Source organism: Camellia sinensis, chromosome 7, assembly GCF_055761805.1.
Source record: "Camellia sinensis isolate YWXY chromosome 7, ASM5576180v1, whole genome shotgun sequence".
Classification (NCBI taxonomy): domain Eukaryota; kingdom Viridiplantae; phylum Streptophyta; class Magnoliopsida; order Ericales; family Theaceae; genus Camellia; species Camellia sinensis.
The window spans coordinates 18,016,031-18,030,940 of NC_138967.1; the positions used below are offsets into that span (position 1 = coordinate 18,016,031).

The following is a 14,910-nucleotide window of genomic DNA, read 5'->3' on the forward strand; positions in this document are numbered from 1 at the left end:
CTACAAACTATTTTTTAATAAACAATTTTCCGAACACATACTTTATGATATTCGATCAATTTGATTTTTTACAGGTATGATATACTGAATAAATCTAAAAATATTAACGGTTCGGATTATCAAAACTGGGTCTCAAAGTGGATCCGAAGACCCCTGCAAGGAGGGAATTAAGGAGGGGGCTCAAGGGGAGGATCCCAATTCTATTCGTTGGTCACCAAGTCATATAAAGTTGAAAAGCTTTTTGGTCGTTGAAAAGCTTTTTAGTCATCTTCATACTTTGTTTCCACTGCATTTCCAAGCACTTTCTTCCAAGTCTTCTGCTTTATAAAACCCAAAAACATTCCTCTTATCTTCATCTCAAACCAAAAAAGTCCCCAAAAATGGAGAACGTTCCACCCAAATTAATTGAAAAAACAGAAGAAGAAGATGAGCTTTCCAACATCAGCCTCCGGCTGCTCGATTTCTCTGACGTCGACGACTTCATGGTGTGGGCTACAGATGACAAAGTCGTCCAATTTTGCTCATGGGGTACAGACACTTACGCATCCAAAGAAGCTGCCATGAACTATATTGCTGATGTTGTGATCCCTCACCCATGGTTCAGAGCAATTTGCCTCGACGGCCGGCCCATCGGGGCTATTTCTGTCTCACCAAACAGGTACGGACATAGACACGTATGTTGTGTCCTGTTTTGTAATTGAATTATGTGCATTTAAAATTTTTTATAGAGAAAATTGTTGTAGTTTTAACAAGTCGAACATGAGTTGAGCATGAGTAATTTGATTTTTTTTATAAGTATGTAAGCTTATCAAGCCAAGTAGTTATTTGTTATGCCGAACTAAAAACTTAATAAGTTTAAAATTGTGTTTAAGTTTGATTTATTTTTATAATAAGTCGATCTTGAACAAGTTTCTAATGAACTCGAATTCGAGTAGCTTGATTCGTTTAACAGTCTTAAAACTTTTTTTTTTTTTTTTGAAGAAAAAATAAACAGAACACATAATATATGAAATTACAATGGTTTATTTTGGGAAGATTGTTAAAAAGTTAGTTTTTTTCACTTTTTTTTTTTTGGAAAAATATATTAAAAAAAGTGTGAAAGATATGATCCAAAATAAATTAAAAATTGACTTTTAACTGTTCTTTTTTTTTACTCTTTCCAAAAAGCCTAATGTATCATATAAAAATTTATTTGGAGAAATTATATAAAACTAGATAATTGACGATGACTTGTTGAATTGACGCCACTAAACAAAATTTCTAACTACGTCCCTGCAAACAGGGGAAATGACAGTTGTAGAGCAGAGATGGGGTACGTCTTGGGCTCCAACTATTGGGGAAGAGGAATCGTCACGCAGGCGGTGAAAATGGCAGCTCGTAGTGTGTTTGTTGAGTGGCCACACTTGGAGAGGCTTGAAGCTCTAGTGGACGTTGAGAACAAGGGGTCACAGAGAGTGTTGGAGAAGTCTGGGTTTCAGAGGGAAGGTGTTCTAAGAAAGTATTATCTTCTGAAGGGGAAAGTTAGGGATACGGTGATATTTAGTTTGCTTTCTACTGATCCACTAGTAAATTCCTTGATGTATAGTTATTTGTGATTGGAGTTTGAATGAATAGTAACATACTCTATATTTATTTTTTGAATAAAAAATTTTATTTTCATCTTCTTGGTGAGAGGATTGGGTTGGAGATGCTCTAAAGCATTGTACAAGGGGCATGCTCTTATCCTTCCTATTTTATTTTTAGAAAATATTTGTGACTCTCATAAGTCTTACATAATTCAACTTATAATGATATGATCTGATAAATGTCAGTTTTTAATTAGTTTCATACTCAAGGATATGGGATCCACAACCCTTGCCACGTCATTGTGAATGCATTTGTGCATTTGTGGGTGTAAAATATGTGTCTCTAGCATTGTTGGTTTGTGCAAAAAATCAGTTTCATCGAATATTCATGAATACATAAACGAATCACTTTTGTTTTATAGAATAAAAAGTTTTAGTTTAAACTCACAATTAATGTCCATTTTTTTTAAAAAAAATAGGATGCAATTTATTTATGTATCTAGTAATATCTGATGAAATTAATTTTTTATATGAGCGCAGAATAGAATCTAAAAAATAGAATATGAAAAAGTATGAAAGATAAGAGTATAGTGAAAGAGCCATTCCTTCTATAAGAGTAAGATATAAGAGTAAGATAGTGAATTTCACTATTTAAATGTAATTACACTATTCAAATGACTTAATTTTGCAAAAATTATAAAAGTCAGATTTTTAACGATTTATTTTTGAACTAGATGATTCTGAAAATTTAAATCAACTTTTAAATATAAAAAAACCATGGAAGAAGAAAATATTTAAGAGAAGAAATTATAAAATAAAATAATCCTAAATTTTTTATTTTTATCAATTAAACCTAATCTTTTGATTTGTTTTTAATCTAAACTATTTATCTATTTTCAATGCAGTCATGTTTGTTTGGCTCTTTGAAAATGGGGATTAGACTAATAATCCATGGGATCTACTTAACGATTGTTTGATTGGAGACATGAATTAGGAGATTAAACTATCCCCTTGGACTAGCAATCCCCTCATTAATATGATTTTTAATAGGCATGAAGTACTTAACAAATCCTACAAAATGAACAGTTTGAATCATAAAAATAAGCTCATAATAAATCTCAAATTGAGGCACAATAGTTACTGTTGTGCCAACAGTAACCACTCATCCTCCCATGTGAGGGTTGGGATTAAAAATTTAGTGAAGGAATTAGTGAATTTTTAAATAATTTATAAGCAAAATTTATATTTTTTTGGAATACAAAAATAATTATAATATTAAAAAATACTAAAAATTATAAAATATTAATTTTATATATTAATATTATTTATAGCATTATTAATTTGGTGGTGTACAAACAAAAATTATTTATTTTACATCTCTAATCTAATACCACTACGCTAATAATTTTCAGGTGTGTTTGATTGGACGGACTGGATAAGGGGGATTAGAATCCATCGGACTTGAGTCTTGGGACTGTGAATCCCCCGGACTATTTGATTGGATTGAATATGTATCTTGTGTTTGTTTTTTCATAGGATTAGATGTCTGGAAAGGACTATTTTTAGTGAATCCAATGTTTGGTTGGATGGACTGAATAGGATAAATGAACAAAAGACTATTTTACCATTTTTCAATTGTTTACTAAGTAATAACAATATTAAACATATTTTTAATATTTTAATTATTTTTATCTAGATTAAATAAAAATTTATTTTATTTTATTTTTTACACAATTAAATAAATTTATTTTTTAAAAAATAAATAAATAAATAAATAAAATATCAATAAAAATATATATTATTTTTTTAATTAAAATTTTAAATAAATTTGTTTTTAAAAATAATAATAATCAAACAATGAAATTAAATAAAACATCTATTAAATTTAAATAATGAAATTAAATAAAATATAAACAAAATTTTAAAATAAAACATCAATAAAATATCTATAAAAAATTATTTTAAAAAATTAAATAAATAAAACATCAATAAAAAGTTAAATAAAATTATTTTATTTTTAAATTTAGATATTTAAATTTTATTGAATTTTATTCAATATAATACATAATTAAATAATAGAGGGTCAAAATGGTCATTTTGACCACCTAATCCCAATAGTGGATAGTCCCCCAAAAACTATCCCATACCCCCCTTAGGACACAATAGTCCCCCATATGGAGGATAAGGAGTCCGACCGGACATGGAGTCCGGCAAACTAAAAAAAATCAAACGGCGGATAAGGAGCATTATTTGGATGACAATCCAAATAGTGGATAGTCCTCCCCCCTAATCCGGCGAATCAAACACGCCCTTATCTAATCTCACCGTACTCTATCCTATGGAGCCAAATAAACGTAGCCTAAGTAAACTAATGGAAAAATATATTTTAATCATATAAAATGTCTATAAAAAATTAAAAATAAAAGCAAATAAAATTCAAAATCTCAACTTGAAAAAAAAAGGGAAAATATCATTTGAGTATAAAGTTAGGGAAAACATTTACAAATTAATAAATGATTTTATTACATTAAAAGCCAAATTTATAAAAAATTTCCATGCAATTGACATTTATTTTTGAACTTGTCATTCAGTTTGTTTGGTTTAGTTTGTGAAAAATATTTTTGAATGTTTTTTAAAAATATTTTTCATGCTTTTTTGGTTTAGAAATTTTTTTATTTATATTTTAATCATTTTTTTACTTTTTAAATGTAACTAATCTAATATACTTAGAAGGTAAAATATTTATGAATAAATCTATAAAAAAAAAAATACTAAATACAAATAAATAAAAATATGTACTGAGTTTTGTATTTTTTATTTAGTGAATTGTTTTAGATTCCTTCACAAATATGTTATTTTTTAAATACATCTAACCTAAAAAAAAATTTAAAAAAAATGTTAAACATATAGGAAAATGATTTGTCCCCTGAAATTCTTCCCCCTGAATCCCCCTAATGGACAAAACGACGTCGTTTTGGCCTTTTTTTTTTTTTTTTTTTTCCTTCTTCCATTTTCGACCTGCAACGCAGAAGAATGAGAGGGAGAGAAAGAGAGAAGAAGAGGGGAAGAGATCGTCGCCCAGCCCGTCGCCCAGGTCCGATCGTCGCAACAGCAGGTCCGCCGTCTCCTCAGGCCCACTGTTATGGCCCCCTCCAGTCCACTCCTCCTCCTCCTCCTCCTCCTCCTTCTCTTCTCTTCTCCTTCTCTTCTCCTAAAAAAAAAATAGAAATTAGGGGGATTCAGGGGAGCTCGTTTTCGAGCTCCCTAGCACGGTCCAAACATATATGTATATATATATAATATAAAATTCAAAATTTGAGTCTGAACACCAAACCCCGTCGAGCCTATTTATTGGTCACCAAATTCCACTTCATTTCCAAGCACTTTTTTCCAAGTCTTCTGCTTTACAAAACCCAAAAACATTCCTCTTATCTTCATCTCAAACCAAAAAAGTCCCAGAAAATGGAGAACGTTCCAACCAAATTAGTTGAAAAATAGAAGAAGAAGATGAGCTTTCCAACATCAGCCTCCGGCTGCTCGATTTCTCTGACGTCGACGACTTCATGGTGTGGGCTACAGATGACAAAGTCATCCAATTTTGCTCATGGGGTACAGACACTTGCATATCCAAAGAAGCTGCCATGAACTATATTGCTAATGTTGTCATCCCTCACCCATGGTACAGAGCAATTTGCCTCGACGGTCGGCCCATCGCGGAAATTTCTGTCTCACCAAACAGGTACGGACATAGCCATGTATGTTGTGTCCTGTTTTGTAATTGAATAATGTGCCTTCAAAATTTTCATGGACAAACTTTTAACAAGTCGACCATGAGTTGAGTATGAACAATTTGATTTTTTTTTATAAGTTTATTGAATCAAGTAGTTATTTGTTCATTTCAATTGAAAATCAAATAATTTAAAATTGTATTCAAGTTTGACTTATTTTCGTAATGAGTCAATCTTAAACGACTTTCTAATGAACTCGAATTTGAGTAACTTGATTTGTTTAACAATTTTAGAACTAAAAAATAAATAGAACACATAATATATGAAATTACAATGGCCTATTTTGAGAAGAGAGTTAAAAGTTGAACTTTTAATTTTTTTTTGAATTTTTTTAAAAAAAATATGTAAAAAATGTGAGGGATGATATGATTCAAAATGAATTAAAAGTTGACTTTTAACCCCCCTTTTTTTTTTAACTCTTCCCAAAAGCCCAATGTATCATAGAAAAATTTATTTGGAGAAATTTTATAAAACTAGATAATTGACAATGACTTGTTGAATTGACCCCGCTAAATAAAATTTGGACAAGATTTAGTAAAAATACGGATTCTCCCCTGAGGTTTGATAAATTACAAATTACTCCCTGAGGGTCAAATTTTCATAACAAATTAAGGGAAATTATGGGGAAATCTGTATGAAAATAAAAATCTCATGGAGGAATTTGTTATGAAAATATAAACCTCAGGGGCGGGATGTAATTTCTCAAAACCTTAGAGAATAATCTGTATTTTCACCAAATCTCGAGAGGGTGTTTGTAATTTGCCCATAAAATTTCTAACTACGTCCCTGCAAACAGGGGAAATGACAGTTGTAGAGCAGCGATCGGGTACGTCTTGGGCTCCAACTATTGGGGAAGAGGAATCGTCACGCAGGCGGTGAAAATGACAGCTCGTAGTGTGTTTGTTGAGTGGCCACATTTGGAGAGGCTTGAAGCTCTAGTGCATGTTGAGAACAAGGGATCACAGAGAGTGTTGGAGAAGACTGGGTTTCAGAGAGAAGCTATTCTAAGAAAGTATTATTTTCAGAAGGGGAGAGCTAGGGATGTGGTGATGTTTAGTTTGCTTTCTACTGATCCACTAGTAAATTCCTTCATGTATAGTTAGGCCTCGTTTGGGATGCTTCTGTTTTAGCCAAAAAGCCAAAAAGTTATCAAAAAAGCCAAAAAGTCACCCTAAAAACCTATATACATCTAGCTACACGTGAAGGCTGCCATCTATTGTGTAAAATGACCGTTTTGCCCCTCTTTCATTTTGTTTATCTCGTATTCACCCTTGCCTTTATGTCAAACATTGATGGGGATGTCAGCAGACCTACTCTCCCACAGGGTGTAGTAGCTACGGCTGTGCAGCTACATCAAACGGTGAAGATGAAGATGACCCTTCGTTCAAGGTTGGATCATAGTAGCAGCTTTGATCTGAAGAGAAAGAGGAACCAAGAGACGACGATACTCCGCCAAGGCAAACGGAAAAGCAGTCCCTCCTCCGACGATCCCCCCAACTGCAGGTATGCTCTCGTTCGCTCTCTCTCTCTCTCGCTCTCTGTCTCTCTCTCTTCAGCCTCTCTTATTTCCATTTCGCTATGGCTTCCCAATCGTGGAATATGATCTGTTTGGTTTGTATGTACGTATGAACTCTCTCTCTCTCTCTCTCTCTCTCTCGCCCTCTCTGTCTGTGTGTATGTGTCTGTCGCTCTGTCTGACCATTGTCGTTTTCCAATTTGTCTTCAACATTCTAGTTGGGTAAATTTTTCCAGAAACTGGCCTATTATGTTGGGGGTTTTAGGGTTTCTTTCACGTACCGGAAATAGGCAATATTGCGGGTTGTCCGTTGGTGGGGGGGTGTGGATCTCATAACCATGACTTCTCTGCTCTGGTTTTTGTATATGTGCACAGTCTGCCCTCTCTCCCTCTCGCTCTCTGTTTGTCTTTGTCGCTGTGTGTGTATCAACCGTTGCCTATTTCTTACGCAGTAACAAAAAATTACAACGCTTTTTTTGGGGGGATAACAAAGTCCCCTAATACGATGAAGTATTATGATTAATTTTCCCCTAACAAGAAAGCCCCCTAAATAGGACGACGTAGTCTGTATTAACAGAACAAGTTCGAAGTATTCTGTCTGTCTCTGTGGTTATAATTGTGCAATACGTTGACGTGAAATTTTCATTTATACTATTCCTATAAATTTGGTGAAATTAGCTACGAATGCCACCATTGTGATTCCTACGAACACATCACAATAACGTTGGTGAATAATTGGTCATTTTCTTTTTGTTTATGTGGCAGTCTGGTTGTCCCTGTTAATCTTTTGAGTAAGGTGGATTCAATCCCTATAATGAAAAAGGAGGGGGGAGAAAAAAAGAAAATTTGTCACTAGAAAACAACGAATCATACGAATTTCCACAACAAACTCATCTTCCATATGTCTCAGTGTTTAAATAATGTACTTCAGTAAAAGATTTTTAATCTGTTCAAGGTAATGTTGACTTTTATGTGTTTACAATTTTCACAAATGTTTAATTTGTTTCAAATTTTTAAACTGTTTAAGATTTCTGTTTAAGGTCATCTGCTTAAGGTAAGGTAATGTATGCATTTGATGGCGCTATATTCTTAGGTAATCTGTTTAAGGTTTTTAATCTGCTTAAAATTTTGTAATATGTTTGCATGCGTTTAAGATTTTTAATCTGTTTAAGGTTATCTGTTTAAGGTAAGGTCATGGAGCTGTATTTTAAATTCACAAAATAGTATAAAGGTCTTCATTTTTCTGCTTGACGCTTTCTTATTTTTCATTTTTCTGCTTCACGCTTGCCTCATAGTGTTCATGGAAATGTGATACGATTGTTAAAAAGTGCTAAATAGATGGAACATAGACATGAATTTAGTAGCTGTATAACTGTGAAGTTGGTGAGCATGATTTCCATGATCAGGATGTTTGTGTAACATCTATTCAAGTACTTTTTGTAGATCTTTATGCATATACATATGCATGAATATAGTCTATTTCTTTCTAATCTAATACACATGTACATACATATATATGTAAATGTCCATATATTTTAACATGACATAACATTCTATTTCTTTCTAATCTAATACGCAAGTTTGTAGTTTCAAAAAAATCCATGAATGAGTTTGACATTCCGTTGAGTTGGTTCAGTCTTTAGTAATCGCCATGTTGGTTGATGCAAACCATTGTGCTGCTTGGTACATAGTTGCCTTAATATATTGACCTGAAAATCGCGTTGGCTTTGCTTACCTACTGTATATCCTGACAAATATCAGTTGGCTTATTGTCCTTATGCCTTAATTAACATTGTCCTAAATACAATAAAACTGCTAATCCAAGGATGACTTTGACTTTTAATGCTATCAATATATGGTTAATGTTGTGGTGGGATCTTACGTTATTATGTTGCCTTCATACCTACCTAGTTTTTTGAGACTACAAATTTTAATGTTGCCCAAATAGACACCTCAGCACAATGTTTCCTAAAGTGATAGATTACTTGCATCAGTATGTCTGCATGGTCATTCCGGCGTGATGAATGGTTGTCTTTCAGCATGGTAATTGATTGAGGATTTTTCATTTCTCCCATTTCAAAGATGTTAATTGCATCAGTATGTGTGCATGGCTATCAAAGAGGTTTCTTCTGATGTGTGTCATGTGCTATTTTGGTATTATTGGTTTGCCTTAACTTTTATTTTCAAGCTCTTTGCTTGTTGTATGGTCAATCATGATTAATATTTTAATTCCTCGATTTTAATCTGTCATAACAAAGCACAAGTGTAAATTATGTTCACATTATGAAAGGCAAGGAAAAGTCTGAGACACTTGAAGTACTGACACTTCAAAATAGATGTGTTTGTGTCAATGTATGGGGCACCAACATGCTAGGGATACATCTCTGTGTTGGACACGTCAGGTGGAATGACTTATTTGTTTTTTTTAACTACACAGTTCACATATACATGTGTCCTATGTTTAAACATGCCTGAAATCATATTTGTGATCTTTTTTATATGATTTAGAAGATGCATTAAGATCAAACTAAAATATATAAAAACAAAGACAGGAAACTAAGAACGTCAAAATACACCTACATACATTAATGCCTTTTATATCAGTGTCTCGTAAATTAATATTTATATACATGAACCTGGAAATCTTAAAAAAAAAAACCAAAAGATTTCTGTTGCTGTATTTCTGTCTTGTCTTGTCGGTATCCTAGTTTTTTACTAAATTCCCGTCTTTGCCTCTGCGCTTCTTAGCATTCAACCACTTGCACATAAATGACTAGGGAAGCAAACCTATTCAAAATGGAAGAATATATGTTCCCTTTTGTAAATATAATGTTGTGTTTTGTTTACACAATACACTTATCCCCTACCATAAGTGTCACACCCGTTTACCTGTTTTGTTGTGCCTGTCATGTCATCGAATCACACATTCACAGAGTTCATGGCCTCGTTTATGTCTACTGCGACATCAACCCAACCAGGCCCTATGTGTGCTTGTGGGTACGGGTATTGTGTGGTCAAGATTTCTCGGTTCGCCAAAAATCCAGGACGTGCGTACTACCAATGCCCTCGTGGAGTGGTGAGTACAAGCACCTTCACCTTCTTTGGGATTATTACCTTGTCAGATTGTCACTAATAATTTCAAAACTTTTTTTAACCCCGGCCATGTGCCAATTGGATTGGGTGGTGTGACGAATATGGCCGACAAACGGCTGCTGAGAATGACAGAGACAATGGTCGTCGTTTTGAGGCGCGTTTGATTGACATTGAACAGAGTCTGCGTGTACTTAAAGTTGTCACATGTTTTTTGTCCATCATCGTCGCTATCTTGTTGTTCCGTATGTAATATATGTAATAGGGTGTAGATGGTTACTGTATTATGGTTTCCGTATGTGATATGTATCCGCGTGTTGCTTGTTACCGTACTATGCTTTCCTTATGTAATATGTTACTTATCCGTGTCATTTTACTATTGCATATGTGTTGGACAAACATAATAACATATGGTTAACACAACTACAAGTAATGCACACAACAAACAAATAAGTAATGCAAATTATAATGTTCTATAGTCGCATGGCTTCAACTCGATCCGGCTCTCGTACCCCTTCCGGGAAAGGGAAGGGCCCAAAACCTTATCACAAAGCCATTTGGGACTGGGAGAACACACGTATCTACTTGGAACTTGTTGTCAAGGAAATAGATGCAGGTAACAGGCCGCACATGTCAATAAATCCGAATGGGTACCGGTTCTTGGCAAAGACTTTTGAGGCAGCGACTGGGTTGACACATAGCATGAAACAACTGAAAAGTAAGTACAACCAACTAAAGGCAGAGTGACGTGCATGGTCGAAACTAATGGATAGCCGCAAAGGTCCCACTGGAATTGGGTTCGACCAAGAGACTGGCCTCATCAATGCGTCAGATGAATGGTGGGCTACAATGGAGAAGGTAACGACTTGAACTCATGTTTCATAATTTTGTGATGCTCACTTCGTGGTTACACTAGTTTTGGCATGACATGTCATGTGTTTTTTGTAAAACCTTTGTTTGATCTTCTTGAAAACTTCCCCCAGCATCTCAGTAATGTTGAAATGTATAATTGTCACGAGTTGATTTCACTTTTTACTTTGTGGTTGCGTAGTCCGTCTCAAATTTCTACCTTAATTTTTCTTTCACAATTGGATCTATCATGTTGTGTTTTTCTGTTTCACTGTTTTCCCCATTTTCTGTTATTGATGTAATGAACTCCAACAATGTCTAATGAATGACGACAACATATGCTTATATTTTTAAAAGCCTATACTGTAAGATCCTGGGAATTACAATAAGCTGTTACAATAAGCTGTCCAAAATATAATCTGTTACAATAAGCTGTCCAAAATAGTAATAATCTGTTACAATAAGCTGTCCAAAATAGTAATAATCTGTTACAATAAATGCCTATCACTTGGCTATCATATAATAATCTGTCCAAAATAGTAATAATATGTTACAATAAGCTGTCCAGTAACATTTTCCTGGACAGATTACATGAACCCTTATCTGTCCACTAGAACCCTCTTAAAAAAACCTTTGTTGGTATTATTGGTTCTTCTTCGGGGGGGAGGGGTTTAAGCCTTGTCTCATCTTGGTTTGTCTCATTTCTGGATTTGGTAAATGGGTTATCTGAGAATTCAAAATAGTATTGCTGGTTTTGGCACTTTTAATTATGGGTTTTATTAATTTGTTAGTTTTTGGGAGTTGAAACAGCTAGGTTTTAAACTATTTGTCACTTTGTCGGATTGCGTACATGCAATTTTGATCATTTCTGCGGATTAGATCTTCCATTAGGTATGCCCTATTATGAATATTATTTTTACATTGCTGTGTTCAACATTGTTCCTGGACAGATTATTGCAAAAATATACTGGACAGATTATATTCCTGGACAGATTATATCAAAAAATATGTCTGGACAGATTATCCCTGTGTGGACATAATCCCTGGCTGGACAGATTATAACAGATTGTATCAGATTTGATTAATATATTACCTGTTAGCAATGTGTAATCATGGAATTGCCCAGACAGTTGGACAGATCTGTTTTGTAAGGACTATCAAGACAAATTTGTTATTATAATGGCTGATTAATACTTGCTGAATGTTGGTAGTTTAAAATTTTCTGTGATTCATAAGTTATTCATTTTGGTAATGGTGTACTCCCATTGTATTGTATTACAGGTTGACAAAGAGTGTTACAAGTTTAGAACAAAGAGGTTGGAACACGAGGAATTAATGCGTCGTGTTTTCACGGGGGCTGCGGCAACAGGAAAAAATGCTTGGACGCCTGGTGAGATGCGGAACCAGCTGGAGGTGGAAGGGGAGTCCGATAGTGCAGACTTCTCTACGGACAGCAACGAATTGGGTGCCTCTGAAACTGCAAACTTGATGAAATCTGCAAACATTACCGCATCCGGTAGTGGTAGCAAAAGGAGGCACTCATCTGTCACAGCCGTGCAGAAGAAACGAATCACCGGGGCAGAAGCATTGGCAACAAGCATGGATGATTTGGTGAATTCGGTGAAGACACAAAGTAAGGAACTCACTGTTAACCATGTTGTCGGTGGACAAAGTGTCGCTATGGCCGAAGCTATCCGACGTCTTTATGAAATTCAAGGACTTGAACAAACTAATCCACTGCTCCATTTTGGTATTTCCCTTATGGAGGTGCCCAATAATAGGGAGATGGTTATGAGTATTCCTTCCGATGAAGGCATTATCGACTGGCTCCAGGTGAAGCAACAAGACAAAGAGAGGACGACAGCAGCTCCAACTCTTGCAAGCATATTGTGCAGTCAAGGACTTCGTTTCTAACTATGCTGTGTGTTGGACTTGTTATGGATTACGTGTTGGACTTCTTTTCGCTTATGCGTTGGACTTCGCTTATATTTGCTAAAGGGCTGCGTTTTAATGAAATGCTTTGTGTTGGACGTCTTTTCGAACTTGTTTGTTATGTATTTGCTAATGACATGATGTTTTCAACTATGCTTTGTAAGGACAATTGGTAGGGAGATGGTTATGCTATTCCTTTTCTTTGCCTAGTTTTTATGGATGTGCATTGGTTGGGTATTGGCTATGGATTTTACAATTTTAAAATTTCAATAAACCATGAATCTGATTACACTCTTCCAATTTGCAGCTTCATAGTTATGTAAACAGTGGTTGTTATAAATCAGCTGTACTGGACCATTTCAACAAAAGCGTTGCTACTTGCAGAGAGACATGTCCAATTTACTGAAGCCTTCAACTTAAAAATTGGAAGTTAGACCCGTTGTAAGGTACTAAACAAGCAAAATAATTTAAGTTATTATTTTTGTATATTTTAATTTAACATTGTGTTTTTGTATATCTCATTGCAATTTCTGTATTGCTTATTAGTCATAAAAGGGAAAAAAAATTTGCTTATTTATACATCAAGTAAATGACTTCACGATTTCAACCGTGCCAACAGAACTACTTTAATACAATAGAAGGTCTCAGAAGAACTTATGCAAATGAAATAAATTGATTATTTATGCATAATACTCCTGTTATTGACAGCCTTAACAGTTTTTTTTACAAAAATTAATTTTTGCATGTTTAATTTTGGCAGAGTAGTAGTCTGTCATGTTATGCTTCTGATTTTATTTGAAGTTATGTGATTTAGGCATGGAAAGCGACGATGACACCGATGCACGGATGCAGGAAATGTGTGATGATGTCGCGGCGCTCGCAATCGTGTGGCATACTGGAATGAATAATAATTATGTTGAAGCGTACAGAATTGCCTCTGACTACTACAGGGCGCACGTTGTAGACACCCCATTTTTGACCGACCTTAAGACTCAGACGTCACCAATTGAGCGCTTGGTGATATTGCGTATCGTGCTTGTTCAGAAGTCTCAGAGTCGCGGCCGTGAGCCCCGCCTCCAGACTTCCGAACCCTCTTCTGTGTCTTGTCTCGGTTTGCGAACCAGACTCGGTTTTCTCTGTTTCTTTTCCTGAGGGGAGGGAGAGGTCCCGTAGACCATCTCTCAATGTCCGTAGGCTACATTTGGTGGCCGTAGGCCATTTTACCCATTTCGGAGCCCGGTTCCCGGTTTTCGGAGCCGTCAGGCCGTGTGCCTCGGTTCGGGACCACTTAACCATCTCCTATTGCTCTGTTTTTTTGGCATACTTCCTATTTTCTCCCTGTTGAGGGACACTGGGGGCTGAGAAACCCACTTCGTGGCCGAACGCCACTTTCGGTGCTTAACAGCCCATTTTCGAGATCCCGAACTGCGTGTTTTGGCCCCGGAACGTTCGTTTTGCAACGGTTTTCGTTCATTTTTGGCAGGTACCTCTGTTTTATCACAAGGAAGGTCACTGAAGGGTGGGAGGTCAGCAATTGTTACAGCAACTAGTTATCTCTCTTCCGGAGCCTCCCGGCGCCCGTTTTTCGCACTTCCGAGCTAATGTTGAATACCTTGGAGCTAGTGTTGCCAACTTTCAACCACATATCTGTGATCTACACATCTGAGAGGCCCCTAAAAGTTCATGGCCGGCCATTAAGGTCACCTGACCCTTTTGACCCCTTTCTTCCGGGCTAATGTTGAACCCCTTGGACCTTTTTTCTTGAACTTTGAACCACATATCTGTGATGTACACACATGAGAGGCCCCTAAAAGTTCATGGCCGGCCAGTAAGTCAACTTGACCCTTTTGACCCCCTCTTTCCGAGCCATTGTTGAACCCCTTTGGCCCACTTTCTTGGAATTTCAACTACATGGTTGTGTTGTACACACATAGGGGTACCTCCCCAGTATCTGACCGGCCAGAAAATCAACTTGACCCTTTTGACCCCTAGCCGGCCGGCTAGGGGGTGTGGCCGGCCGGCCACCTCCAGCAAAAGTATGAGGCCGGCCTGCTTCCTTGCACTGTACCCTTTCCAGCTGTGGGGCAATATCCCCCAGATATTTTCTGTATCCGGGGGATATTTTGTGGGGGAGTTTTGCCCTCCTTCTCCCCCACCTTTACACCCCATT

The 14,910-nt window shown here is 35.9% G+C and overlaps 3 protein-coding genes across 3 annotated transcripts in view; all 3 read left to right on the top strand.

The window, feature by feature from the left end:
- The first annotated feature begins 268 nt into the window (after positions 1-268).
- Positions 269-1,817, top strand: LOC114281704 (uncharacterized). The gene is made up of 2 exons (XM_028224256.2): positions 269-658; positions 1,283-1,817. The coding sequence occupies exons 1-2, from the start codon at positions 381-383 to the stop codon at positions 1,593-1,595; spliced, it is 591 nt and encodes a 196-aa protein (XP_028080057.2). The 5' UTR covers positions 269-380; the 3' UTR covers positions 1,596-1,817.
- Positions 1,818-5,059: 3,242 nt separating this feature from the next.
- The window catches only part of LOC145795635 (uncharacterized), a gene marked incomplete at its 5' end in the record, with an annotated part of 30,394 nt that continues 20,543 nt past the window's right edge, over positions 5,060-14,910 (top strand). Inside the window, 2 exons of the mRNA XM_082880480.1 lie at positions 5,060-5,304; positions 6,150-6,456. Of these exons, the coding sequence (XP_082736606.1) occupies positions 5,060-5,304; positions 6,150-6,456 (552 nt within the window). The remainder of the gene's footprint in view (positions 5,305-6,149; positions 6,457-14,910) is intronic.
- LOC114309702 (uncharacterized) lies at positions 6,558-12,947 on the top strand. The gene is made up of 3 exons (XM_082877539.1): positions 6,558-6,856; positions 10,439-10,817; positions 12,090-12,947. Exons 2-3 carry the CDS (start codon positions 10,725-10,727, stop codon positions 12,720-12,722), a joined length of 726 nt encoding a protein of 241 aa, XP_082733665.1. The 5' UTR covers positions 6,558-6,856; positions 10,439-10,724; the 3' UTR covers positions 12,723-12,947.

Coding starts and splice junctions, on each gene's coding strand:
- LOC114309702 (XM_082877539.1), top strand. CDS start 10,725: ATGGATAGCCGCAAAGGTCCCACTGGAATTGGGTTCGACCAAGAGACT. Junction 10,818..12,089: donor GGTGGGCTACAATGGAGAAG/GTAACGACTTGA, acceptor ATTGTATTACAG/GTTGACAAAGAGTGTTACAA.
- LOC114281704 (XM_028224256.2), top strand. CDS start 381: ATGGAGAACGTTCCACCCAAATTAATTGAAAAAACAGAAGAAGAAGAT. Junction 659..1,282: donor ATTTCTGTCTCACCAAACAG/GTACGGACATAG, acceptor CCCTGCAAACAG/GGGAAATGACAGTTGTAGAG.